The 27,851-nt window shown below is 32.9% G+C and overlaps 1 protein-coding gene across 4 annotated transcripts; it reads right to left on the reverse strand.

Moving 5' to 3' along the window:
- Positions 1–5,571: 5,571 nt before the first annotated feature.
- LOC144980998 (rho-related protein racA-like) lies at positions 5,572–27,495 on the reverse strand. Of its 4 annotated transcripts, XM_078929042.1 has the most exons (13): positions 27,252–27,405; positions 25,003–25,083; positions 22,291–22,479; positions 19,686–19,863; positions 18,814–18,947; positions 17,105–17,192; positions 15,076–15,245; positions 14,475–14,532; positions 13,504–13,605; positions 11,492–11,716; positions 9,554–9,657; positions 8,896–9,120; positions 7,718–8,070 (listed from the first exon to the last, which is right to left on the reverse strand). In XM_078929042.1, exons 1-13 carry the CDS (start codon positions 27,273–27,275, stop codon positions 7,855–7,857), a joined length of 1,794 nt encoding a protein of 597 aa, XP_078785168.1. In that variant the 5' UTR covers positions 27,276–27,405; the 3' UTR covers positions 7,718–7,854. The 4 variants fall into 4 exon arrangements, with proteins under 4 accessions (XP_078785170.1, XP_078785168.1, XP_078785169.1 ...); XM_078929044.1 differs by lacking the exon at positions 25,003–25,083 and having other exon boundaries at positions 5,572–8,070; positions 27,252–27,495; XM_078929043.1 differs by lacking the exons at positions 25,003–25,083; positions 27,252–27,405 and adding an exon at positions 25,456–25,668.
- Between the last annotated feature and the right edge of the window lie 356 nt (positions 27,496–27,851).

The raw sequence follows: 27,851 nt of genomic DNA on the forward strand, positions 1-27,851 counted from the left end.
AGACAAAAAGATGTTGGAAACAGATATAAGGGGATAGAAGACACAGCAAGTACCTCCCTGCCCACTATGAGAGGTCAGGAACCCCCACCCAGTTACTTTAAATTCATTTTACTTCATCTCTTTCATTCTGAAATAATACCGTGTAGTTTTTTCGCGGTGGGTCCATTTGAAACCCTTCCCTTCCAACAGTAATTTACACACACAAGCTCATCATGACGAGTAAATAGCACTACGTATACTATTCGCACAACAAAGTAGCACTTATTTATTATTTTTGCCGACTAAATAAAAAGGTAAACCCCGAATTCATATTAAGAGTTGAAAAATTCGATACTCATTACCAAACTAAAAATTAAACTGAACAACTAACGAAGTCAAAGTAGAATAAACAGTTTTATTACTGTTTGATTAAAGATAAAATAACGAATATTATAAAGAGTGATAAAATGTTATGATTTAAAGATAATGAGTGCCCATTTAAAAATAGAACAATTAGAGCAATAAAATAATATTAGTTACAGTGAATAACATAATCAGTCGGATGGTGAAAATGTTGGAACTGAGATATTGCCAACTTTAGTTGGAAGGTCAATTTTTATCAAAAATGAGTTGTCATAAATGATTAAATAGACCCTTTTTGTACACCTTCTGGAATAATCAAAGCTCAATTTCACTTCTAAATATTTTTTACAGCTAGTCAAGTTGAAAAAGTATGAAATTTGAGAACAGATGTTGGATACCTTTCCCAAATATGAAAAATCACCCGATTTACTTCAAATAAAGATTAAAATGCTCTGGGGAGCATATTCTTTCAGAAAACCAAAAAAAAAATAATAATATGCAAATCCAAAATTTTCAAATCCGACTGATTATGTCATGTACTGACACATTTATAAATAAAAACATTTCAACTTTTCAAAATAAATAAATTAATTAATAAAATTGCGTGGTAATTTTAGTCCCATTGTACTTCTCATAACCAGAAAGTAAAAACAGGCATGAGATAAATTACGGAACACAAGTTAAATATACCAATTTAAAAAATAAACTTAGTTGACTTTTCCAGTATTTTTCAATGCTAATGATATCTACAAGCCGCCAAATGCTTTTTAAAGCTTTCACCATGCTGAACTTGAAGGTTGTAAAGAAAGTAGAAATGGGCCTCACAATTCTTTTCTTTCTCTCTGAGATACTGGATACCATTTTGATGGTCAATCTAATGCATTATTTACCAAGGAATAAATTCTATATTTAAAAAACGATTCACGTTTATGCAGCACCAATTCATATTCAAATTATGAATTGTTATAAATAAGAAGAAAATCTAGTGTAAAACATAATGGCACTTTATAATGAACCAAGAAAATTGTTTGTTTTGTTTAAAACAGACAAAAAGAAGAGAAAAAAATAATATGATAATATGTATTATGTTAAATGGTTTCACGTTATTGCTTAATAATAGTGATAATATAGAATCAGATCATCATCTATAATATGGTTTAGTGAGTGTAAATTCATATTCATCACCTTATTCAGACATAAAGAGAGTAAACTCTGATAAACGGAAAAAGTTATTGCAAACTCAAATAAGATACAAACAAATGAAAAGTGAATTTCATAATATAATCAATTCAAAATTATTCATCCCTCAAAAAAGGAAAAGTTCGCAGACATCATAAATAACGATTAAAATACAAATTAACAATTGAAAAGTGGAATTATCGTTTTAAAACATTATATTAAAACGTTATATTAAATATGACGCATTCTGTGAAAAGCTTATATTATTTTCTGGTCAAATTGTATTACAAATAGTTGCAGCGTTCTTATGGGTTATTCTTTACAAATAATGTCATTTAGCACCATACAGGTTCCGTGGGCATTACCAACTTGAAAAAGGAAGACTTTTTTGTAAATCTTTGAAGTCATATACCCAAACTAACACACATACTAAAGTCGAGACCAGATCAACGAATTTTAAATGAAATTTTTGATATTGTAAATTCTGTTTTTATCTTGACTTTAAATAGGACTAAAATAAATTTTCCTTTTCTCTTTGTTTCGGAAAAGGAAAAAATTGAGTTATGTGTTTGCTTTATTTGGGGTTTTTTTTTGTTTTTTTGTATTTCATTTTTTTTTCAGTAGCACTATGGAAAACAGAGGCACAGCTTGAACTTTCAACAATTTGAATTACAAGAAAAAAGGTATAAAGATTAGCATATGTGACCCAGGATGGTTTTATTTCGGGATCGGTCAGATATTGATACTTCAATTTCAGGTTTAAACCATAAAGAGATGAATAAGTGTGTATGAAAGGTGCCAACAAAACAAGAAAGAAAAATAGAAGAAAAAAAACCGTCCCAAAAAATCAGTCTACTACTTAGTCTGGCACCTTTCATATACACTTGTTCAGATCTTTATCTTATACTGGTGCCTGCTCCTTAATTTCTTTAGTTTAAATCATATAAAATTTAATTAAAGTAAATATGGCTTTCATTTTAAAATGTCAATGCTAAAACTAAGATAGATAAAAAGTAATTTTTACTTTCAGTGTCTGGTTCACCCAGATTATGAGAAATAAAGGGAATATAGAAATGAAAAGACGGCCTTTCATTCACGTGCAAGCCTCTCTTTCATAAGTGACTGGAGAGTGCCATACTTCTTGGTTCCCAGGTTTGGTCACCACACATCATGATTTGCTTATTGTCTATATGCCAGAGGCACCTCTTAATCCCCTTTCATTTCAACCATCGTAAATTATATGTGCCTGTTCTATCCAGTTTTCTAAATTTGTGATCTTCACAAATAGCTATAGTGTGAGAATGAAGCACTGGGTCGCGTGTGCTAATTGAACAGTAAGTAACAATGCACCGGTCTCAGCATAAAATATCAACATGATCAAGTGAAAAAACTTCTTTAAAACATAATCAAAATGAAAGACACAATTTGTCATAGAATATGGATATTATAAATAGATACTATTGATTTTAATCTAGTCAAAATAGAGATTGTTAATTGTAAATAACTTTTGAGATTATAATGTATAAGAGATGATCACAACCTACAAAGATAGATCTGTTATAGAAGATTGCACTGTTTGTTTTAAATATAGGGAATCAAACATTGAATTTGAAAGACGGAAAGACAGTAAGTTTATAACATCATCAACAACAATAACAGCAACAATGATAATAACAGCAATGTATTCTTTTTAGCAGTGACTGGCTGCAAATACTTCGGAATGCTCTTTTCCTTTTTTGTTACTTAATTCTTTTCTAGTTGAAGATACTAGCGTCATGGTGTTCACATTAATCAAATAAACATAAATATAAATTTCAACATTTAGATTGCGATTCACCAGGCTCAATGCATTTCATAATGCTTTAATCATTGCTCAAGCAGGTCGAATGGAGTAAAATTTTAATATTATACAGAGCAAATAACCTGTTAGGTACTGTTTTTGTACTAGCACTATTACAAAGCAGTCACTGACTTCATCCAGTTACGCATTCACACTTAAATTGAGTGAAAATATAAATGCTCTGTGGAACCAATTCTCAAAGTCAATTCACCCAAAAGGTCCAAGTGAGCAAAACGGGGGTTCAAAACCCTAGATGGATATAAATCATTAAATACAGCAAACCGTATTCACACTGGGATTCTTTTGTCAATTCTATCTTTTCATTTAAGCGTGAAATGATAAATTACATCAACTCTGAATATTCAATACAATTTCAGAAATCCCTCTTTAAAATATGATGACAACCAATAATTCTTGATTAAAAACGCAACATAAACAATGGAAGACAACAGAAAACAAATCTTGTATTGTTAGCACTAGAGTCAAAGCCAGACTCAAGAAGGCCAGATGTTAGTACCTTTGTTCTTAAACCATGATAACTTTTATTGTTCTATACTGCTTATGTGTATAGGCGTAGTCAATTCTGAATTGAACATGCTAATATCTGTGTTGTGTCATTAAAAATGACAATCTGAGACAACTAGATGTCCATATCATGCTAAATTGGGAGAGTTCTAACAATGTAAATTATCAACAAAAATGAATAAAACAGATTCAAAAAGAGTAAAAACTTCCAAACATGGAGCATTTCGGGCTCAAAACTCTTCTTCAGCCAATAACAAAAACAGTGCAAACATAAATACATCATTTACAATCCAAATAGACAGCAGAGAAATATTTGACACGTCCTTTCTACAAATACATCAATCAGTGTGCCATACACATCAGTGTGCCATACACATCAGTGTGCCATACACATCAGTGTGCCAAATAAGTCTATGCCATCAATCAGGATTTTAAGTGATGTTTTTATTGATTTTGTTATAAGCTGAAACGTTCCTTGTTTGGTATCATGTTCTGTTTTGAAGCTGCTATATTCATTTTTGTTCTTGACATTTTAAACTCCACAGCTTCTAGCAGCTTAGTATCACTTTAACAATATGTTGTTTTTTTTTTACATGGACGAAAAACCATTCTTTTTTTCCCCCTTTATTACCCAAACTGAAAATTCAACTCTCTGTTTACACAACAAAGCTGTACTATTTGATTACTTAACGGTAACATGCAAATGAGTAATTTATTGTTCATTTAATTTTTAGATTGCAGCAATTTTTCTAATAAAAATATTTTAAAATTAAAACAGAAATTTATAAATGTATTCTGTACCTTTTCCAAAGTACTTAATGAAATTCTGTGAAATATTTGATTATCTAAAAATAATAGGAAATAAATTAGAAAACTAAAAAAAAAAGAAAAAAAAAAAAGAAAGATTATTATTCTCAAACACTGGAATGAAAATTTAACGACAAGCAGACATAAAAATATCCAGTCACCTCTGTAATAAAGTAATGAAGGTAAAAATAGGGAATGAAAATAACAGATAAATTTAATTAAATAAAGAGTAACTCTGCTTACTTGGTGTCACAGTAAAGGTTGTTCACAATTATCTTATTAAATTTTATTTTATTAAGAACTGAATTCATCTCACTCCAGTTATATTTCGGTAGGCTTAGATAAACTTTACCTTCTTATATTAGATCGTCTTTCCTTTTATAGCCTTCCCTCGAATTAATTTCTAATTAGTGAATACTTTTCGTTCTACATTCTGTCACGTAGCCACTTATTATAAAAGCTGATAGGTCTAACATTCGACACTCACTTCTCTTCACAATCTATGCCGGACGGCCAGTCGCTCTATTCCTTATATATATATATATAAACTGGAAGATTTTTATCTTTTGGGACTTTGTAGATATTATATCTACACCATTAAGACGCCGGAGCTTTTAACTTTGATTGTATAATCTTCAAGGATCAAACCCGAGCCCGCTGTCAAAGGATTACATAATAACCCCTTACCAATTGCCTGGAAGTGGAATTTTATGAGCCCGAGCCTGTTATCAGAGGAATAGATCATCCAAGCCCATCAACTGCCTGGAAACGTAAACTTACGAACCTGACATATTATAATAAGTTACGTAATATATTCACATCTCTATTTGTAACTGCCACGATCACTGTTTATCTCTTTTAATTAAATTTCATCATTATTTTTATTTCATTGTAAACAAATCGTTAATTGTTTTTCATTTATAGTAACTAGTAAATTCTGGGGCCTCACTCTACATATATCTTTATGCATAGTCGAGTAGCTCTTTACTCACTTGAGACCATGACACTTGGAATAGATAAGAAAATATAAAGAATTGGTTAAAAAATTGTGAATATTTCAAAAAAAGTCAAAAAGACAAGGCATATATAGCAATATTATGAACCAGCTAAATTCTAAAGAGATCAAATTCATTTAGAAGAATAATAGTTATAGCACCGGATGAAAAAACATTGGAAGACTGTTAACAAAAAACAATTAAATCTCGCCTTAGTTGTAAACTCCAGCATTGCAAAAGCTGCTGGGTGAATACAGAGGGTCAAAAAAGAACCAAAAACATATTTTAAACCCCCTATAAATAAACTTAACCAGTGATCAAACCAAGCCCCTTTGTTCAAGAACGCTCTATCAATTAAGCTCGTAAGACCCTCAAAGTTATTTTAATTTTCTTTCATTACTTCAAAATTCTGCGAAATATTAACGAACGTAACATAAAAATAAAATGCCTTTTGAAACTACAGTGCAGCACGAAAATCTTGAACACGTAAATCTCAAACTGACGTAAATCTCGAACACACACATGTAAATTCCGTTTTATCCCTCTATTTTCATTGCACTGGCAACACGAAAATCTCGAGCACAATCAAGAGGCTAACATGGAAATCTTGATCATATGTAAATTCCCATTTTTATCCCCTTATTTTAATTGTACTGGCAACACGAAAATCTTGAACACTATCAGAGGCAGCTAACATGGAAATCTCAAAATCACGGAAATCTCGAACATATGTAAACTCCCCGTTTTTATCCCTCTATTTTCATTGTACTGGCAACATGAGAATCTCTAACACTATCGGAGGCCAACAAGGAAATCTAAAACAAAATTACCTTAGCGTTCGCATTTGTCAATAAAATTCTTTTGCCTTATGTTTGTATTGAACGGAAATGAGAACTGTCATCACTCTCTGTGTGGCCTTAAATGTATTAGTTAATGTGCTAACCTGAGGCTGTTACTGTTATTGTATTACAATCAAAGAAGTTGTTTTGGGGTGGGGTGAAGAGAGAGGTGTGAGAAAGATAAGTGAGGAGTTGTAGGGAATAGGTCCTGGTTTCGTAGGTTAAAGACATTGCATGCTGAGTGTGTAATTAATAAAGAGACGTGCTTGCATTGTCTTGTATATATAGCACATGTATAGGGGAACATTATTCCACTTGTTATTGGATGAAACAAGACGCACTTAATGCTACACCTCATTATAATGGGACCTCATCAAAACAACCCACATTAACTAATACCCCCCCCCCCCCCCCCCCCCTTCCTCCCTCACATTCTTTTTCATATTCTTTGTAAAATACCCAACAAAGAAATCTCATACAAAGAAGCCCAGTCACAACTTGTTTGAGATTTCCGTGCTGCACTGTATATAAAATCAATCAAAAGAGATAAAAGAGTGCTTGGTAAACTTACATTTTATACCTTTAGGTCTAATTTTGGCATAAATAATAATTAATCCCTTGAATGTTACGGCCAGAGAGAGTCATTTGTAATATTTTCATTATCAGATTATCATAAACATTTGAGGAGCACAACGTAAAAAATGTCACCTTTTAGAATTGTTTGCCTAACTGTGACCTCCACACACACACACACACTCACACAAACATATACAAAAGACACACACACACACATACACACACACACACACACACACACACACACACTTCAATCTGGTATTAAATCAATGTAAGGAACGGGGTTTAGAAGTAAAAATATGATCAGAATAAAGAATTTGAATATTTTGTAGTTCAATAAATTTCTATAATTCTCTTCTCATAAAAAAAAAAAAAAAAAAAAAAAAAAAAGACAACAACACAATATTATATCTCAAATTTCATATAATCTATACTTAAGATTAAATTTTCAGCTTAGATAAATAGATGAAACTAAGTAATGCATGGGTGCAAGTAAGTCGGGCAAAAAAATTTTTTTTAATTCGAAATTCGTTCCAACAAATTCAAAACGCCTGAAATTTTTTTTTTGAAATGTGACCTACAGCCTCAAAACAGTATTATGTTGTGGTGATCTAGATGCCTGAAAGAAATTAAAATCCATTTCAAAAAGCCAGAAGTCCGGGTTAGGCCAGAAATCTTGCACCTATGGTAAAGTATATACGTAGCTGATACTGAAAATCAACATTTACTCTAAAACACATGATATCACTTTCTACAAAATGACACAATTTTTCTTATCCAAGGGATTGACCTTCCTTTCATATTCTTCCAGCTCTTTTAAATAAGACAAAGGTGGATATTGATTCTTCTTGAAGTAGTCTTTGTCCTCTTGACTCAAAGTGAGAAACTTCTCATCTTGTGAATAATCTGAGTAGTGGTGACAAATATAATGACGGATCCATGCTTCCATTTGCTTCACTTTATAAAACTGGTTGAAGGAGCATAAAATTTTTAAAAAATAAAATATACTATTTACAATTTTTGGTGGGAATAACAATCAATTACTTAACACAAGTACGTGTAAATAAGTGTTGGCCCAATTAATAGACGGCTGCTTATAATTCATTAAAAAGTTGGTAACATTTCACAAAAATTTTAAGTTGTCCACGGGCAGATGTAATTTTAAGCCAAGCATTAGCAGTACTTGTCGTTTTAGATTTAAAGAACAACAAGGCTGTGTGGTCTTGTGGTATGACACTCATTTTCAGATCGGAAGGTCCTGGGTTTGAGTCTCGCTCGGCGCACAGTTGAGTCCTTGGAAAAGGCTCTTTACTCACATTCTCTCACTATACTCAGGTGTAAAATGAGTACCTGGCCTTTAAGAGCGTTGTCTTTGTCTGAAAAATTGTAATATCACCTAACATGCATCATGTCCTGTTCTAATACATGTTATATGTTGCTGTTGACCAGGGACCTCTTGTAAAGCGCTTTGAGCACATTTAGTGGATATTGCGCTATAAAAAAGCTCAAAAAAAAAGCTCAACAAGGCTACAATACTAGGTATAAATAAAAATAAATACAATAGAACCTCAGTATAACACAGTGATGGTGGGACCAGTCTGAGATTTCTGTTAAAACCGAGTCCTGTTAAAGCTGAATTTCAAGGGAACCAGTCGAAATGGCCATAATCACATTTTTTAATAATTTATTGCATTCAAGCATTTTCTTTTTTCTTCCTAGATAAACTGCTGGATAAGAAAACGAATAGGCTTTATGGCTTTACCATTATGGTAATAAAAAAATAAGGGATTACCTTGAAGAGGTCAAAAAGTTCAATTTCTTCTCCTAAATGTTTCTTCATGTCCATCCTAAGCTGTTGCTCACACAATGTAACCAATCGGCCCATTTCATACTTGGTAGCCAAAGAATGCACATGACATAAATCAGTGGGTGTGAGCTTATCCATATTTGGCAAGTCGGTGTAAAGATACTCCAGGAATGCAGTGAAGGTGTCATCATTGACATCAGGGACAGGAATCTGATAAATTGATAATAATAATAATAATAATAATAATAATAATAAGAAGAAGAAGAAGAAGAAGAAGAAGAAGAAGAAGAAGAAGAAGAAGAAGAAGAAGAAGAAGAAGAAGAAGAAGAAGAAGAAGAAGAAGAAGAAGAAGAAGAAGAAGAAGAATCATCATTATTATTATTATTGCTGTCATTATTACTATTAATATAATTGTTGTTTTTATCGTAGATAAATAAATACTGGCCAGTTGGAATTTTATTTACTCCCTTTATCTTAATCTCCATTTTATTGACTCATTTAGGCACCTCTATTTGCCAGTTGGAAACAGTGGATTTATTAGAGGCGAAGTATGGATGAAGAATTTAATAATATTCGTGAAGCACATTTATTTCTGAATCCCCTCCCATACCAGGAGGAAATGGAAAAGACCACTTGTCTTTACCTCTTTGAGACTTTCTCCCTTTTCAACTCTTTCATCCAGCATGGCAGCCATCTTGTTACATCTGGCGTACAGCACCACTCGGTGGGCAGGAATGATGGTTGAGTCTGGGTGGGTGAAGAATAGCAATTAATAAATAGTGACAACAGTGAACACATAATAGAGCGAGTGTAAATGATGATATGGAAGACTGGGGGCCTCCCTAGTAAATCTGTTCGATACAGAACAGGAGTTGATACCAATAGCAATATTTTTTTTAAAAGGTTTTTACGCCGCTTGCAACTCTATAACTATAACTATAACCATACATTCGACTGTTTTCCTCCCAGCCAAAGTCTCTGGTCAGAGCCAGGACACTACTAAGTAATCTCATTCCAAGACAATCACAGAAAGCAATTGGTATAGGTGTATGGAAGACACAGCAAGTACCTCCCTGCCCACTATGGGAGGTCTGGAATCCCACCCAGAGTAGCAATCTATCCATTATAGCAGCAGCACTAATGGTAAAGGTAGCAGTGACATTATTAATTAGCTTTTGCTACCTTTTTTTGAAAATATGAATGAGAAAAATTATGAAATAGGCAGTGATAAAAGAGACAAATCTAGAAATATGTGAATGTATCAGTGCACTGACAAGTATGGTACAAATTAGACAAAGAAATCAAAGACACCCCTCAAGCTCAGTCATTTTAGGAAACTTTTGAAAACATTCCTTTCTATTAAGGCAGATTTTTGAGTCGTAATAGTATTTGCGTTTTTTTTTACCTATTGTCTTTGTATGTGTAACACCTTAGAGCACTTTGTGGATTTTGCGTGCTGTCCTATAAATTAATTATTATAATATACTACATTAGATTCATGCCTTGTCAGATTTTTATTTTTTGCTATCCCAGCATAAAAATATAAATCGAGAGAGAAAAAATAATCAAAATTCCACTAAAACCCTTCTCTTGTCTGTAGATTCAGAATTTATATGAGACAAGTTTATAATGTCACATATATGAAGCCATATAACCCTTTTGTAACTTTCTATCAATTCCTCCATATCTTTTTTACCTCAAAACTATTGCATAAGCGTGTGGGTGAAAAGAGTTCCTACACGTTGCTATAATAACATTGTGCAAACTTTTATCAGCATAAGTGTAAAAGTTAGCAACCTTTCAGCGCAAAGATTCACTGTGATAGAACACCATCAACTTGGCAAAGGACATCACAGACTGGCAAGTCATACGATACATTCATTTCATGTTGAGACATAAGATTATAGATTGAGAATTTATTCCAGTCTTTAAATCGTTGAAAAAAGAAAAGATGAAGGCGACATTTAAAATTGAATAGCACTTTCCACTCGATCTAAATACAACCCAGTGACCAAATGACAGTCTGGTAGACAAAGAGGCCTAAAAAAATTAATTATTGTAAAATAAACATTTTCCTCTTCTCCTCGTTCAAACCTACTGATTCAATCAGACTCATAATTACTGTCCCCACGTTTCCTATCCTAAAGAAAAGGAAAATTTATGATACTTTCCTGATTAGAGCGTATTTCTAACTGTCTCAATATTGCTTAAAAGCTTGATACCATCAGGTAGATTCTTCCATAAGTGGAATGTATATATAAAAAAAAAAGAATTAAGAAGACTGTCAACATTTGATGGAGGAATGTCAACTTTTGAAATCCAGACTGTCTAATTTATAATTTACTTGACATCATTTGGTATTGATTACTTGCTATCTCTTTAAGACCATGTAATCCTTGTCATTTGTGTGCATATCTCCTCAGGAATGACTTTCCATTTCTTGTCTCTGTTTAGTGATAGTCTTTAATAATCTCAAGAACAGCTTTTGCCTGCTCTTTTAATGAGTTGCAAAGGGGAAATATGAGTTTAAAAGCATTTAGGCTCAACACCTGTCAGCATCAGTAAAACAATGTTCACTGACCTCCGATCTGAAATGACATATCGGAGAAAATATCCTCTTTGACAACTTCCTTCATGGCTGTTCCTTTCTCCAAGTCAATCATTTTAATCATGCCTCGTCTATCGCCACCATTTTGGCTCCCCAGCAAGTTGTAACAATGGGACAACAATTGTGTCACATCAAACAATTGGGCAGCTGCTTTTAGCTTTACTATGTCAAAATCATCGGAACTGATTGAGAGGTAACCTAAAAGAAAATTAAAATGAAAGGAAGAAAAAAAAGCATAAATGAACAAATGATGATGAGAAATTTGCTAATACTTGTCAAGTCAATATTTCCACTTTATGAGATTTTACCTCCATAAACTAAATTGAAATATAAATTTTAAAGTATCAATTGACACAAGTGTGAGAGATTCTAGGGGAAATAATCCTAAAAATCTGAAAGTGGGGAACAACAACGATAATGAATTTTGAGAAACCACTCTTCAAAGAAAAGCAATATTTCATTGGAAAATGAAGAATTAAGATTATTAAGAATTTAATATCAATTCACTGCTATTGAAGTTGTGAATTATGGTTCAATATGCACTATAAGCCTTGAGTTATGCATATTTTACTTTATTTATATTTAACAAATTAGAAATTTGACATATTTTGTTGTTGATTTCACATACTATCATAAATGGTCACTTAAATTATATATAAAATATACATAGTATGTGTAATGTATAAAGTATGTATAATCCTTCCTTACTACGCACTATGTCGATACTTTTTTGCTGATATGATAGTCTGTGGAGCTTGCCACTTACAACAATACATGAAATCAATGACGATTTATTGTCTAACAAATAATTCTTTTATGTGTCATGGTTGTGGCTCCTATTCTTTGAGAAAATTGGTTCTCAATCTTTCCTTGTCGAAAATAACTTAACAAATAATTTATGCCTTATTTATGACAACATTCAACATCATAACTCTTATTGGTTATATTAAAACTTATGTGGGGTGGATAAAGAACTTATCCTTTGCCAAATGACCAGACTGAAAAAAAGTTTACTGTCTTTACAAAGCCAAATGAGTGGGATGGGGGGTCCCAATAGCTCAGTTGGTAGAGCACTCAATTTACATGCAAAGGAAACAAGATCAATCCTTAGAGCAATTAAGATTTTTTTTTTTTGCCCCCCCCCCCCCCCCCCCCCTTTGTCCACCCAGTAGTGATTGTATTGCATCTGGAGGAAAGTACTTTACGATAGATCAGCATCCTATCCAAAGGGTAGCAAGCAATTGCTATTGTCCGTTTCATACTATGGAAACCAGGATTAACTCCCTCTATGGGCCTAATGGCTATAAAGGACTACTACCAAGCAAAGGGTGATGACCAATAAAGCAACTGAAAATTTGACTTTAAATGGAAATTAATGACTTCACCCGATGTCGTAAAACTAAAACTTGGATTTTTAAGTGAAGAAAGAAAGTCATTATATCAACATTAATAGAACAGAAAAGCAGCTCATTACAGATTCTTTGAAAGTTCTCAAACTCCAGCCGTATTTAGTTGTATAGAAATATTCTACGTTTTGATTTGGCGAAAGCCTCTCACAAGAAAATGGGACAGTTACAATTCCAGACAGAGACCCGGGTTGTTTTTTTTTCTGAGGGTTTTTTTTTGCTTTTTCTTTTTTTTTAATTTTGTTTTGGGTTTTTTTCCTGACATCTCTATACACCCAATAATGATTAGATACTTGCACATGTTAGGTCAGACAGAAATTACTGTAATATTCTGAGGGTAGCGAGTAATTGTTCTTTTAATACAACAAAATTTGGGACTAGACAATGACTACCTTTGACGAGTAACATGATTGATATTTGATTCAATATTATATGATTTTGAATATATTCTAATTTCAACATAAAAATATTTTGGACAAAAACACACACAAAAAAACAAAAAACAAAAAAAAAAAAAAAAGGAATATTAATTTTTTTTTAATAGGAAAAAAGGAAAAACAGTTAGTTTGGCCATGTTACCTGTATACATGAACTCCAGTAGCAGGTCAAATATGTCTGATTTCACTGATGTTGAGAGTTCCAAAATGGTCGTCCCTTCCTCCTCGCTGATCTTCTCAATACCTAGAGGAGAAATACCAAATAAAATATTTATTTTATTCAAATTGCTCTCTTCAAGAAGACCAGCAATAAAATTAATTTTAAAATCTAATTAATAAAAAATAAATACAAAATTGGAGCAACCATTTCATTTTTCCACTTTGTCAAAAACAGTAGATTGAAATAAAAGTTGTAACACCAACAGGATGAGCTTGTTTATATTCACTTTGCAGAAAATTAAATCAATTGTAATTCTTATTGGATGTAGTGAGTAATTCCATTCACTATTCCTAAGAATAGTTTGATTAAAATACACAGTATATAAGATAAGTATTGTAAAGAATGAAAAATATACAATCAATAAGATTTGTAATAATCGAGAAAGTAAATAAATAATCTCTCAGTTATCTAGAATTATGATATCCAGATAGGAGAGATAGGGACAGTCTTTTCTTGTGTGTGTGTGTGTGTGTGTGTGTGTGTGTGTGTGTGTGTGTGTGTGTGTGTGTGTGTGTGTGTGTGTGTGTAATTTGTAATCCTGATTTAATTTGGGAATGTGCTAAAAAAGAATGAAGACTTTAGGCTTTTGTATCTGAAATCTCAAATTGAAAATGACCAAACTTCTTCAGATATCAATCTCTTTTAACTCTCTCATTACCGACAATTTTGACAAGGCAATATGGGTGAAAACAACTAGAAGTGCTGACCAAATAAATGCGACCCAGGAATTTGAGATTTTAGTTTTTGATACATTAAGAGGTTTTATTCACTCTCTTTCAATAAGGCATAAAATTTAACCCAAAACTCATATTTTTGTCTTTAATTTAATTTTTAGCATTTTAATACAATGAAGAGATACCTTTTTGAGGTGGTGGTAATTGCCAATATCTTACCTTGAACTCTACCATAACTAAGGTCATCTGTACTGAAGCTGCCATCACTGTTGTCAATCTGTAAATAAAAACAAAAATATAAATATAACTTGTTACAAAATTCGAGAATTCTGCAGTTTGAGGGGTGATTTTCACTTTCATAAACAAAGCATAACAATCCAGTTTAGATTTATTACTTAAGCATAAAATTTCATAATCTGGTTCACATTACGTCACAAATTCATACTAGCAATAATTAAGTTAACATTCTTACAGCCATTCGAGGTGGCCTATCTAACTTGGAATCACATCGGTGTCAATGCAGTCGACAGACAGAAATGAAAGTCCTTGGTAGGTGCTATGGCTCAATGAAGATTAAGTAAGTATCTACAGTTAATCAGACTTTAAAAAAAAAAAAAGAAAGCAATACTACAGTCGACTCCGCTTAATCGCATACCCTTGGGAGTTCAGGTGAGTGTGTCGATTAAGCGGAGTGTGCGATTAAGCGGAGAAGGTGTGCAATTAACTGATGTGCAATTAAGCAGGGTCAACTGTAATTTTTTTTTTAATTTTTTTCAAAATAAGATGCTAGGATTTATTTGTTTCATAAATGAAAACCTACAAAAACTTTTTTGAAGAAGGGGGATGCTGAAGACAGTACAACTTTGTGAGCTGCCATAGTTAGGCCTCCTCTCCAGAAAAATTTAACGTCAGGGAATTTCAGGTCTGAGAACATGTGCTGCCAATCCTTGGTGAATTTCGATGCAGAGACCTCAATCTCAGGCTCTGGAGCTAAAGTACAAGAATGAAAATAATAAGTAAAATACAGTTCAACCTTTATATTTTTTAATAAAACATCTGTAAGTACTTTTTATCTCTTTGCTTTCTCATCTTCAGACTAGCAGGCCATTCACTTAGGGCCCCCAACAACTCAGGGGTTTTTAAGCACTCACCTTGCAAACAAAAGGGCCAGTACGGCCCCCATCTGCCCACCAAGCAGTGATTGGATAGTCGGGTCAGTTAGAGTTAGATCTGACAGAAAGTATTTTGCACTAGATTAGCAGCCCACCATAAGGGTTGTAATCAATTGTTATAAGCCATTTAACGCTTGGAAAACCGGAATTAAATTCTGCTCCAAGGACCATAAGGCTCTGATGGACTACTAAAAAGATTATTTGTATTTAAATAATGATAAATTTGTCACTTTACAGAAACAACAAAATAAGATTAAAGAGAAAAATATAGAAGATGCCTTGACGTGGGGTGGCAAAAAGGTAATGCAATGACTCTTTTGGTTTGCATGATAAGGAGAAGGGGTGATTTATTGAAAGGAATTGGTTTAAATACAAGAGGACAATAGGGGAACATAACTCTACATATAAAAGGTATGTCATTCACACAATATATACATAAACAGTTATACATGATTATTTCTCTTATATACATAACTACATTACATTCCTCCCCTCTACCACTGCACTTATATCATAAGTTTCAACAAAATAAGCAAGAAATAAAAACTGCGCCAACCTTTGCGTCAAGAAATAAAAACTGCGCCAACCTTTGCGCTAAACTAGAACTAACAAATCAAAATTGAGCTATATTAAGCTGATTTGGGGGTTTGATCAGACGAGTCGAATGTCTGAGTTCAACTTCGTGTTTGTTTACAACTCATGAGTTTTCTTCATTCTTCTTCCCTTCCTCCCCCATGGGAGTGTGTACACTGATTGGTACCCCTGTGTTGTCGTGACGAGTGTCAGAGTGTGTTACACTGCACAGCCATTTAAATAGGGCCCAATCTTTCATTTTAGTTACTTCCTCCCTCACTGGCTACTTGTATTGTAAACAATCCACTGACAGCCACAGTGATAACAGCTGTCAAGACTGGGTGCAGGGGCAATAAATTATGTCTGCAAGTAAATCTCATCTCTGTGAATTTCTCTCAGGCAGAGAGAGGTAAAAATTTCATCAAAATACTCAATTTTCTCAGCCTGTTTGGTCGAGACAGCATCTTTTTCATAATTTTCAAACATATATGGATACAAAGACCAGCTTTATAATAGCTACTTGATAGTTCCAGCTTTAACTAGTGGATCGCCAAAATGTCATTCACGTGGGGTAGAAAAAAGGTAATGCGAAAGAACTCTTGTAGTTTGCATGAGAAATTTTTTTTTTTTTTTTAAGAGCTTTATATAGCGCAATATCCACTAAATGTGCTCAATGCGCTTTACAAAGGGTCCCTGGCCAACAGCAAAGTTTAACATGTAGGACGGGACATGACACCTGTTAGACGATATTACAATTTTTTGGACAAAGACAACGCTGTTAACGGTCAGGTAATCATTTTACACCTGAGTACGGTGAGAAAATGTGAGTAAAGAGCCTTTTCCAAGGATCCATCTATGCGCCGAGCGTGAGGCTCGAACCCAGGACCTTCCGATCCGAAAGCGAGTGTCATACCACTAGACCACATAGCCGCACGATAAGGAGAAGGGGTAATTCATTGAAAGTCATGGGTTTAAATACAAGCAAGAGGACAATAGGGACATGTAACTCTAAATATAAAAAGGATGTCATTCACAAAAAATATACATAAACAGTCATACATGATTATTTCCCTTATATATATAACTATATTACAGAAGATATACCAGGCAGGGGCTTGAGAGGGGGGTAAAGAACAGACTTCAATCCAAGATTTTCTCTCATCTCTTTTGAATTTAATATGGCTAACCCTACCTGTGGAATGGAAGAATAAAACAAAGAATAATAATAATATAATAATAATAATAATAATAATAATAATAATAATAATAATAATAATAATAAATAATAATAATAATAATAATAATAATAATAATAATAATAATAATAATAATAATAATAATAATAATAATAATAAATTACACTTATACAGCGCCTTTCCCCGTCTGTACAAGCTTGTGGTCTCTCTCTCTCTCTCTCTCTCTCTCTCTCTCTCTCTCTCTCTCTCTCTCTCTCTCTCTCTCTCTCACCCTCTCTCTCTCTGAGATATAAAAAATTAAACAATTGAGCATTATGTAGCGCAATATCCACTAAATATGCTAAAAGCGCTTTACAATGGGTCCCTGGTCAACAGCAACATTTAACATGTAGGACGGGACATGCCGCCTGTTAGGCGATAATACATTTTTTCGGACAAAGACAACGCTGTTAACGGCCAGGTACTCATTTTACACCCGAGTACAGTGAGAGAAAGTGAGTAAAGAGCCTTTTCCAAGGACTCAACTATGTGCCGATCGCGAGGCTCGAACCCAGGACCTTCCGATCCGAAAGCGAGTGTCATACCACAAGGCCACATAGCCGCATATAAGAATGTTATTACACATTCATCTTCATCCTTCAAACAACTACAATGCTCTAGACTATTCTAAATTATTTACAATTTGGAAAATCACACACGAATCATAATAAATGTAATATTTCAGTCTAGATTTAAACGTGTCCATATTGTCAGTTTGCCTGAATATGTTTAGGTAGAGAATTCCAGTACCTAGGTGCTGAGTAGAAAAATGATTGTTTGCCAATATGATAAGATATATTAGGCATCCAAGAAAAAGTAAGACAATGGGGACCATTTAAAACAGGGGACAGAAATAGATTCAATGAGATCTATCAATTTGTCTAATTTGAGACCACCTGAAAGTCACCCAGAAATAGGATCAGGGTGCCACTCATGACGTTTATCAAAAACTTTAAAAAATCTAACAATACACAACAAAGACATAATTTTAAGAAGAAAAAAAATATCATCTCTGAAAAATAGGAACTATAATTTTTCTGGTTTCCCTTTTACTTAAGGATCCCAGCTAGGACTTTTATACAGACCAATTCCAACCAAATGTCACATTTTGCAAAAGTTCCCAAGCCAACAGCAACATTTAACATATAAGATGAGGTTATGGACAAAAAAGAGTGTACCGGCACAAACCCACCCAGTAGCCTCATCATAATACACCACTCAACCAAATGCTTTGTATTTTCAGGTTCTTTGCCACAACACGTACATGTGGGACAGGTGGAAAGTATCCACTGATGTAGGGTTCTATACATAAATCTATCAACGTGTGTTCTTAAAGAAGAGGGGAATGAAACATCTCAAAACAAGAAACGAATCTGGCAAGTAAAAAGCAAAACTGTCTTTTATATTTTCATCAATTCAAACTGAAATATAAAAAACCTTTTTGGGTCCATTACAAATAGCAGATAATTATAATGCCCCCCGGATTCCCGGATTCCCTTTTAATGAAGTCAACAGTGACTAGGAGAGTTAATTTTATTAATTAAAGTATTTAATGCATTTTGAAAATAAATAACACACCGCATGTTTGAACAGATCCTCAACTCCCTTCATCTGAAGACAGCTGACTTCAAAATAACTTGTTCCCATATTTTTTGCCATCTCCATTCCCTCAGCGGTAGAGACAGCCTTCCAAGTGCATTTATCCCGCCTGTCTAAAAAAATAGAAATAAATAGATAGATAGATAGATAGATAGATAGATAGATAGATAGATAGATAGATAGATAGATAGATAGATAGATAGATAGATAGATAGATAGATAGATAGATAGATAGATAGATAGATAGATAGATAGAGAAAGAGATAAATAGATAGATAACTAGATAGATTTATAGATAAATAAGATAAATAGATAGATATATTGATAGATGGTGATAGTGGTGGGTAGTGTGGTGATCATGTGGTAAAGTGTGATATGGCGATGATGATATAATGGTGGTGATGATGATGTCATGATAATAGTGATGATGATGATGATAATATGGTAGTGAAGATGAATTGATGTGATTGATTAAAATGGATGGCATAATATGGTAGTGGTGGTGGAAGTAGTGGCAGTGATGATGATGATGATGATGATGATGATGATGATGATGATGATGATGATGATGATGATGATGATGATGATGATGATGATGATGATGATATTTTTTTTTTGCTTTTTTTTTTGTTTTTAAGGGTTTTATGGTGCTTGCGACACAGTAAGGTCATTTCAGCGCCAGTAAAAAGGAAGAAAATTGGATAGTTTAAAAATTTATAGATTTACAATTAAAAGCACACAACAAAAAGTAAGATAACGGGGAAGGGTTTAAATTGGGAACAGATGTAGATTCAAAGAGCACACCATCAATCTCCCATTATTTTCAGAAATAATATGTTACTCAAACTTACCTATCTTATTGGCCACAATCACAATTGGTACCTCTGGACAGTATTTTCTCAACTCTGGGATCCATCGCTTTTCTACATTTTGAAAACTCTCCCTTGACGTCACATCAAACAAAGCTATAAATGCCTCCGTGGATGGATAGCTAAACCTCCTCTCTTCATCTATATCCTCAGACTCGGGCTAAGAGAATGAACCATAAAAAAGTAGCAGTTACAAAATCACCTCAATCTGGTATTTATTACCATATTGGCCTACACCAGACATGAATATTAAATTTTAAGCCAATATAACCAAAGCTTTGAAACTTGGGAACTTTGCAGTTTTAAAAAATGTGTTTCTTCTAATTTGCTAAAAAAAAAAAAAAAAAGAAAAAAAAAAAAGTGTAAAAAAAAAGTATATAAATTTTAGATATAACTTTATTTTTTTAATTCAATAGCCTCTGACATACATGTACTTATTTGCAGCTGTGATACCAGAAATTGTAGTGGGATCACTATTGTAATGGAAATACTCCCAAACTGACACAAAATATTGTCTATTACAACAATGTTAAAAGAAGCCCATAATTGCTTTCGTTTATCAAACCTGCTTTGCCTCAGCATAATAAGAATGGATTGAAGTTAATGTTATGCGCCAAGAGCTTTATTGTATAGAGGATTGGGCGCAAAATAAATAAATTTCATTATTATTATTATTATTATTATTATTAATATCCGATTGCAGAAGCAGGTCATACTTCCTCATCTTTATCGAATTAATTATTATTCTTTTTATAATGATTATGTTTAATTCCATTGCTCACTTGTATCATACATGTATTATGTCCATTGAATTCAATGTCAAAAAGTTGCATATACAGTCAACAACATGGCACTTGGGATAAATCCTTAATTTTTTATGAGGAGAATGACTATGGTTTCTTGAAGTGCAATAACATAAAATTTCATATTTCTAATCATTTTTTTTTTCTATTTTTGATTATATAAAGTATAAATTCACTTTTCGACATCTGATTCCAGCTTGATATGATATATCACATTTGGTCACCTCTCATTGGAAAAATAAAAATTCTAAACTTTAAACTTATGTCAATTTTCGAAATATATATAATAATTGGGAATTAGAGTTATAATTGTTTCAGAGAGAAAAATAGAAAAAAGAATGTATGATTACTAAGAGTCTGGATATGTGTAATCCACCATGTCAGGCTGGCCATGACAATTTATGTCAAAAGGATCAGAGTACAAAATTTAAGTTTCATGCAGTTTAAGAAACTGCTTTCAAACTATATTATGCAGCTATGTGATCAAAGACTCTCACCTTCAGATCAGAAGGTCCAGGTTTTGAACCAGCTCTGAGCAGCACATAGTTGAGTCCTTGGAAAAGGCTCTTTACTCACATTCTCTCACTGGTACTTAAGTGTAAAATGAGTACCTAGCAGTTGGTAGTGTTGTCTCTGTCCGAAAAAAAATTGTAATGTCGCTTAACGGGTACCAAGTCTTGTTAAGTGTTGCTGTTGACTGGGGACTGCTTGTAAAGCACTTTGAGCATGTTTTGTGGATATTGCACTATATAAAATCTCTAGTTAAATGCTCTATCTTATATGAAAACTACCTAGGTGAAATTTTTTTAAAAATTATCTACATCTTATAAGAATAAATTTATTTCGTTTTTTCTGACATAATACCGAATTGAGAGGGCAAGTCATATTATATATATATATATATATATATATATATATATAATATATATATATATATATATATACATATATATAATATATATATATATATATATATATATATATATATATATATATATATATATATATATATATATATATATATATATATGGCAAAAAAGGAGAAAAAAACGTGAAAAGTTTGTGAATTCGAACTTACTGACATTAACAATGAACGCAAGATAGCTCGGTCTAAAGGGCAACGTGGCCCAACAGTACGGTCTTTGCTTCATACCCAAAAGGTAACGAGTTCGATCACCTGCCGCTGCACTGTGTGGCCTTGAGCAAGTCACCTCGCCCTAGCTCACTTTGCGGCGCTGCTCTGCGGCTAACGCCTGGGTTATTCCAGTCTTCCCATGGAATAGACCCTAAAGACAAATATCCCCACGGGGATGAATAAAGGGAATGTTATTATTTTTTGTTATGTTAAGATTGTACCTTAAGAGAAAAATTCCTAAAAATATATTTTTAGAGAGATCCTTTACCATTTCCACTTCAGTCGTGTAGAGCTCATTACCTACATACACATACATGGAATTGTCAGTTTTTAATACCTTTAAAAAGTCCCTCAAAACTTAGTTATTGCAATCTGCATGTACCTTTGCATTTTTTGCAATCATTTGTATTCAAAATTTATATTACTATTGTTTGGGTTCTTTATCGCTATTATAAAGCACCACTGGTCATTATAAATGAATGTTTGCGCAAGATAAATGCCCCCCCCCCCCCACTCCCCTTACATTACATTACATAATATTACTGTACATTTCAACATATGGATAGTAAATTTTGACATTTGAATGTCTAAATATTAAGAAACATCCAACTTTATAACATTCAAGATTTTGCAAAATTTTGGAGATTACGTTCAAATGATCCTCATAAGCACAGCATTCATGCACGTATCCCTCAAGGACAATAGATTTGAAGATCTTTTCTGGGATGTGTGAGGGAGCTTCTTTGCAGTATTTATCTTGGCTATAGGAGAGATTCAGAGAAGTCCTTCCCGTGGAAACATCCCCAACTGTCATAACGTGGTAACGAGCCATCTTCAACTGTAAAGATGATATGATAAAAATAACAAAATTATTATTATTATTATTATTATTATTATTATTATTATTATTATTATTATTATTATTATTATTATTATTATTATTATTATTATTATTATATATATTATTATTATTATTATTATTATTATTATTATTATTATTATTATTATTATTATTATTATTATCATTATTATCATTTTTTAAAAATTCCCTTTCGATACAAAGAAAAGATCTTATTGCTGTGCCCACTGCACCATTTTCATTTTTAAAGCAGGTTTGATGTGGTTAACAGCTTTTGGTAGTATGGAAGAAATTCTTGCTGCATTATTTTGAACTTTTTGTAGCTGTTTGATCAGCCGACAAAAAAAGGGATACTATAAATTATCTTAAATTAAAAGAAAACATCAACAGTTTTCTTAATATTAAGTGATAATAAAGATATGTTATTATATAATTTCTGTCTTTGTATACAAAATAAATACCAACATAAAGAACAATGAACAGAAATGAAAAGAGAAAAACTAAAGCAAAAGACGAGAACAAATCTACAAATGTCTGTCTAAAATTTGTTTACCTATATCTTTTTTTTTTTGTTTTTTTAATTTGGACGAGCACTACGAGTACATCAAGTCAGCAGTCAGCTAGCACAATGAAGAAAAAGAGCCCAGGCAACATTTTGATTTTATCAACAATTTACTTTTGGTCTATCAATAAAAAGAGACTTGTAATAGTAATTTTTTTTCCACAGTACTAACATTCAAATCATATTTTGTACATAAATTCATTGCAGGAAGATTAAGACCATCTTCTTTTAAAATGAAAAATTTAAGTTCTTTGCACAGTTATGCAAGCAATATTGAATAAAAACTACATAACGTTCATTTTGATAAAAGTTGGCATTTACACATACTCAATTAAACTTTCACATACTCAATTAAACTTTCTTAATCTAATGGAGTTATGTGACGTACGCGATATTTTTTTAAAATAGTCACTAAGTCCAACAGAGACTAAAATAGTTGTTCTAAACTATGAAAAATATTGAAAGAAGTAAAAAAAATGTGAAAAACTTGATTTTAGTAAAATAGCTATGCATAATGCTATTTCTAAATTTTAGAAGAATGGTAATTATAACAACAGACCCTGGCTTTGGAGACCTCATAAAAGAAGCTCCAGATATGACATCATAATGCATGTTGCTATCATAAATAAAATGAGTTCGCAAAATCAAAGCTCCATTATTCTTCGGGAACAAATGTTTCCCTCAGCACAACAAAACATCTACTCCATATAGAAATTGGACGTTTTTAAATCCTGAGAACCAACCTGAACAAAAGTCATCAAATTTAAGCGCCTTGCTTTTGCTGAAAAGCATAAGTCACAGATTGTTCATCAGTGGGCTAAGGTTATGATCTCTGATGAAATTGTAATAGACCAGTTCTCTATGAAGCAGCGCCATGTGCAAAGACCAGTCGGAAAAAGAGAAAGCTCCAAAACTTGTCTTTTAGAACCAGCATTAATGAGGAACAGTAGCTTATTGCTCTAAATACTAAATGGACAACAGAAAATTCCAAACTATCCATGCAGAATAAGGTTCCTTGCCACAGATTGATAATGGTCCAATGTTTCTTAAAAGACAAACTAGAAAATCAAAAATGTTCTCAAATGGTCGGAAAACAGTCTTAACCTTGATTTAAGAATTTGTGGGAAATTCTGAAGAACAAAGTCTCTGAACAACAGTCCACAAGTCCTCAACAGTTAAGAGAGGTTGTTAAGCAAAACATAAGTTGCGACCCTTATCAAAGACTGATTGAAAGACACATGAAGGAATGATCAAAACTGAGCAATTAATAGTGTTTCACAGTAAAATTGGATAACTTAACTTAATCAAACCATATTAAGTTTTATAAATTATTTTCATAGCGTGTTATGTGATTGAAATATTACTATACTTGATCTGCAGATCTGCAATGATGATAACTTTCAAACAAAGGTCTAATATGCTACAAATCGGAAGTCCAAAGTCAAGGTTATATTTATCATTTAAAAATAAATCATGTATTAAATTATGATTATTATTACAAAGTAAAGAACTGAAAGAAAAATTCTAGTCATTCATTTCTACAATGTGCAAATGCAAATTCTAGAAAGAACATGTTTGGTTGTTCAAGCGAAATGAGATTAATCAATGATGGAAATTTATTGTGCCGAATCTCAAAATAAAAGGTAAAATATGAATAAAAGAATAATATCCATGTTACAAATGTAATGGAATAACCTCTCTATTGGTGTGGAGGGTAGCATTAAGCAGTGTGTGTGTGATGAGCAGCTGCGTTCACTTAAAATCAAAATGTAAAAAAACAAACAACAGAAATGGATAATTGGTGTCAGCATCTAAAACATACAAGTTGCTTCATTTATTCAGAGAAGACAATGATATTAAGATTCCTCGTACTACTATCAAAGCAAGTAAACTCTAGCTCAATGAAGCTTTTGATAGAGTCTGCATAGCAACCAACTTACAGGGTTTGTTACCATTGTGTTGCTTACAAATCCTGTTATGACTCTCCCTTTTTTAGTTTGTTTTGAGCTTGAAACATGTGACTGTGTGAAGGAATGAGACCCCAAGAGATAGATTTTAGACATTTTTAGTTTTCTTTCTTGTCTTCTCTAAAATTTTCTTTGCTAAGATGATCTGTATCTTTTAAATCTATATTGATAATCATGATTGGGAATTTCTATTGTATCTTGCTGAAGTCGAGCCAGGACTTTGAACTTGCTTGCTTTTAAGAGTATATGGCTATAATATATATCGGCTTTCAATAATAACTTGACAGTGACTTTTTAAAATATTTGCTAGCATAATTCATAATGACGCGAACTTTTCAGATGCAAAGAGGAGTGGAAAACTTGAGATACTTACATCTACAAGGGGGTCACTTCAAAATATCAAAAATAATTTCTCAGTTTGCTTACATTTACAAAAAAATTCTTGAAACAGTCGAAACTGATGATCTGCATTAAGCATTCCAATCTTCTGATTTCTGTCAGTTTCATTTAATCAGGGCATAATGGAGAAAAAAGTATATTTCACGGCTTTCACCAAGACAAATACAAAGGACTATTACCAAGAATTCAAAAAAGATGATGAGAAAATAAGAGTAGGTTGTTTGTTGATGAAAGAAGGAAGGAGAGAGAGAGAGAGAGAGAGAGAGAGAGAGAGAGAGAGAGAGAGAGAGAGAGAGAGAGAGAGAGAGAGAGAGAGTGAGAGAGAACCTGGTAACAAAATATTTAATTGTGCCTTACACATAATATGCATTATAACGAAATTAAAGATAATGAAATCAATACATTTTCATAGAGACGGAGGAGGATGAGAGAGATATGATGAGGAGAGAGAAGAGAGAGTGAGAGAGAGACAGACAAAATATATAATTGTGCCTTAACCCTCTCCTTACCAACCATAGGAAAATCGTCACATTCGTTACGATACAACCAACATTTTCCTCACTCTGATTTCTTTTGTACATCACAACATTTGAGGAAAAATGTTTATTATAATTATAAAAGAGCTCGTTTTTTCCGAAACCAAATAATGAATAGCATGAACTTGACGTGTTTAAGTGAAAAGGAAATCTATTTTTTGCGATAGTTTAGGAAAATTTCCTTAAAATGGCCGGTAATGACAGAGTTAAACAATAATATATAATATACTGAATTCAAAGATAATGAAATCATACATTTTCATACTGTGATCATGCTGTCAATTATAATGTTCATTATCTTTTGATTTTGGTGCAGAACAACATAGGACATCAAGCCTAGGCTTAGTACCAAGCCCATGGTCAACAATCCTATTTAAAATGAAACATTACCACTATAATAAAATGAAACATTACCACTGAACTGTGTTTTAAAAAATCATAGCAACACCCCGGTTGTTTTGTCTTATAATATGATATACATATGTTTGTATATATGTGTACGAGTGTGTATGTATGCATGTGCGAGTGTGTATGTATGTGTGTGAGTGTGTGTGTGTGTGTGTGTGTGTGTGACTATGAGATTCTCTGTCTCACAGTGGCATTCTGATATGATTCAGAAAACTGCCAGAGTCAATTTTAGAGAAAAATGGTCAAATGAGCCACTGGGCCACATTGAAACTCTTATACGTACTTACATCTCAGAACACTAAAAGATGTGCATCTTTATTATCACAACTTAAAATTAAATCACAACCGAAATATGATGTTGACAGACAATGCAAGTCTTTTGAGTCATAAAATCTTGTACATTCATCTAAAAAAATAGTGTCTACTTTGCAGAATCGATCCCAATCAGTCCATTCACATGGATTTTTCAATGTGTAGGCAAATGAAATGAGGACATAGTATAGCACATAGGTATTGATAACACTACCTACCAACTCAGTTGAGCTGAGTCAGTTTCATGATCAAACAGCAAGAAACTAAATAATGATGGACTGATGGGATTGTTAGTAACTGTACTGCAACTGTAACAGTATAAAGTTAAACGCCAAACGCGTTTGCTTTCTTGTTGACATTATTTTTATACAGATGGCTTTGGACTTTGAAGGTCTAAGCATGGATGGTCTAAGCTCTCCTCTGCTTTTTACTTTATATAAAACAATAACAATAATAATAAAAAGCAGAATCATGGTTAGGCCGACAAGTTTGGAGTCTGCTAAATATTGGCCTCACGACCAGCTGTTACTTTTATCCAAAATTGGAATGGAATTACTTCGGTGTTACCTCCTGTTGTGTAGAGGGATCCATTTCCTTGAACTGGCCGAACGTCCCTGACTATTATTATTTTATTTTTTTTTAGCTAACAGACCATTAGTAATGGAAATAAATTGATAACACATCAAAATATAGGTAGAAGAATCACTCGAATTGGTGTCCACCATCAACAATAATATTATTATTGTGGGTTGAGTAGGTCGAGGTCAGTGGTCAGGTGTGTTATTCGAATTGTTGTCAAAAGTGGAGAAGTGGGCGTGTCCAAATTAAACTTGCCAGATGGCTTTTATCTAGAATGCCAAATCCTACCAATCGAACTTCATCCAGAAGATGAAGGGGTTTTATCTTAAAATCCTACTGACCTTCCTCAGTAATTGATCAAGAAATATGAAAACTACGACTTCGTTGATTCAAAAAAAAAAAACAAATAAAAAACAACAACTACAAAAACAAAAAATACAATAATAATATGACTTCTCGTCTCGATACAATCAGCTGTCAAAAACTCGATTTTCCTCCCACAATGTAAACAGTTTCTGTGTGTGCGAGTGCGTGAGTGTATGGATGTGGTGTGTGTGGTGTATTGTGTGTTTGTGTGTGTGTGTGTGT

The sequence above is a fragment of the Berghia stephanieae genome, chromosome 10 (genome assembly GCF_034508935.2).
Source record: "Berghia stephanieae isolate SIO BIC M18660-M18661 chromosome 10, UCSD_Bste_1.3, whole genome shotgun sequence".
In the NCBI taxonomy this organism is placed as follows: Eukaryota; Metazoa; Mollusca; class Gastropoda; order Nudibranchia; family Aeolidiidae; genus Berghia; species Berghia stephanieae.

Bases quoted from the DNA above. Each gene is read 5' to 3' on its own strand.
- LOC144980998 (XM_078929041.1), bottom strand. From the start codon at position 25,125: ATGTCTAAAATCTATCTCTTGGGGTCTCATTCCTTCACACAGTCACAT. The intron at 9,658-11,491 runs GTCAGTGAACAT...TCACCCACCCAG, and splicing joins TATGTCATTTCAGATCGGAG to ACTCAACCATCATTCCTGCC. The intron at 9,121-9,553 runs GTAAAGACAAGT...TCAATTTATCAG, and splicing joins AGGGAGAAAGTCTCAAAGAG to ATTCCTGTCCCTGATGTCAA.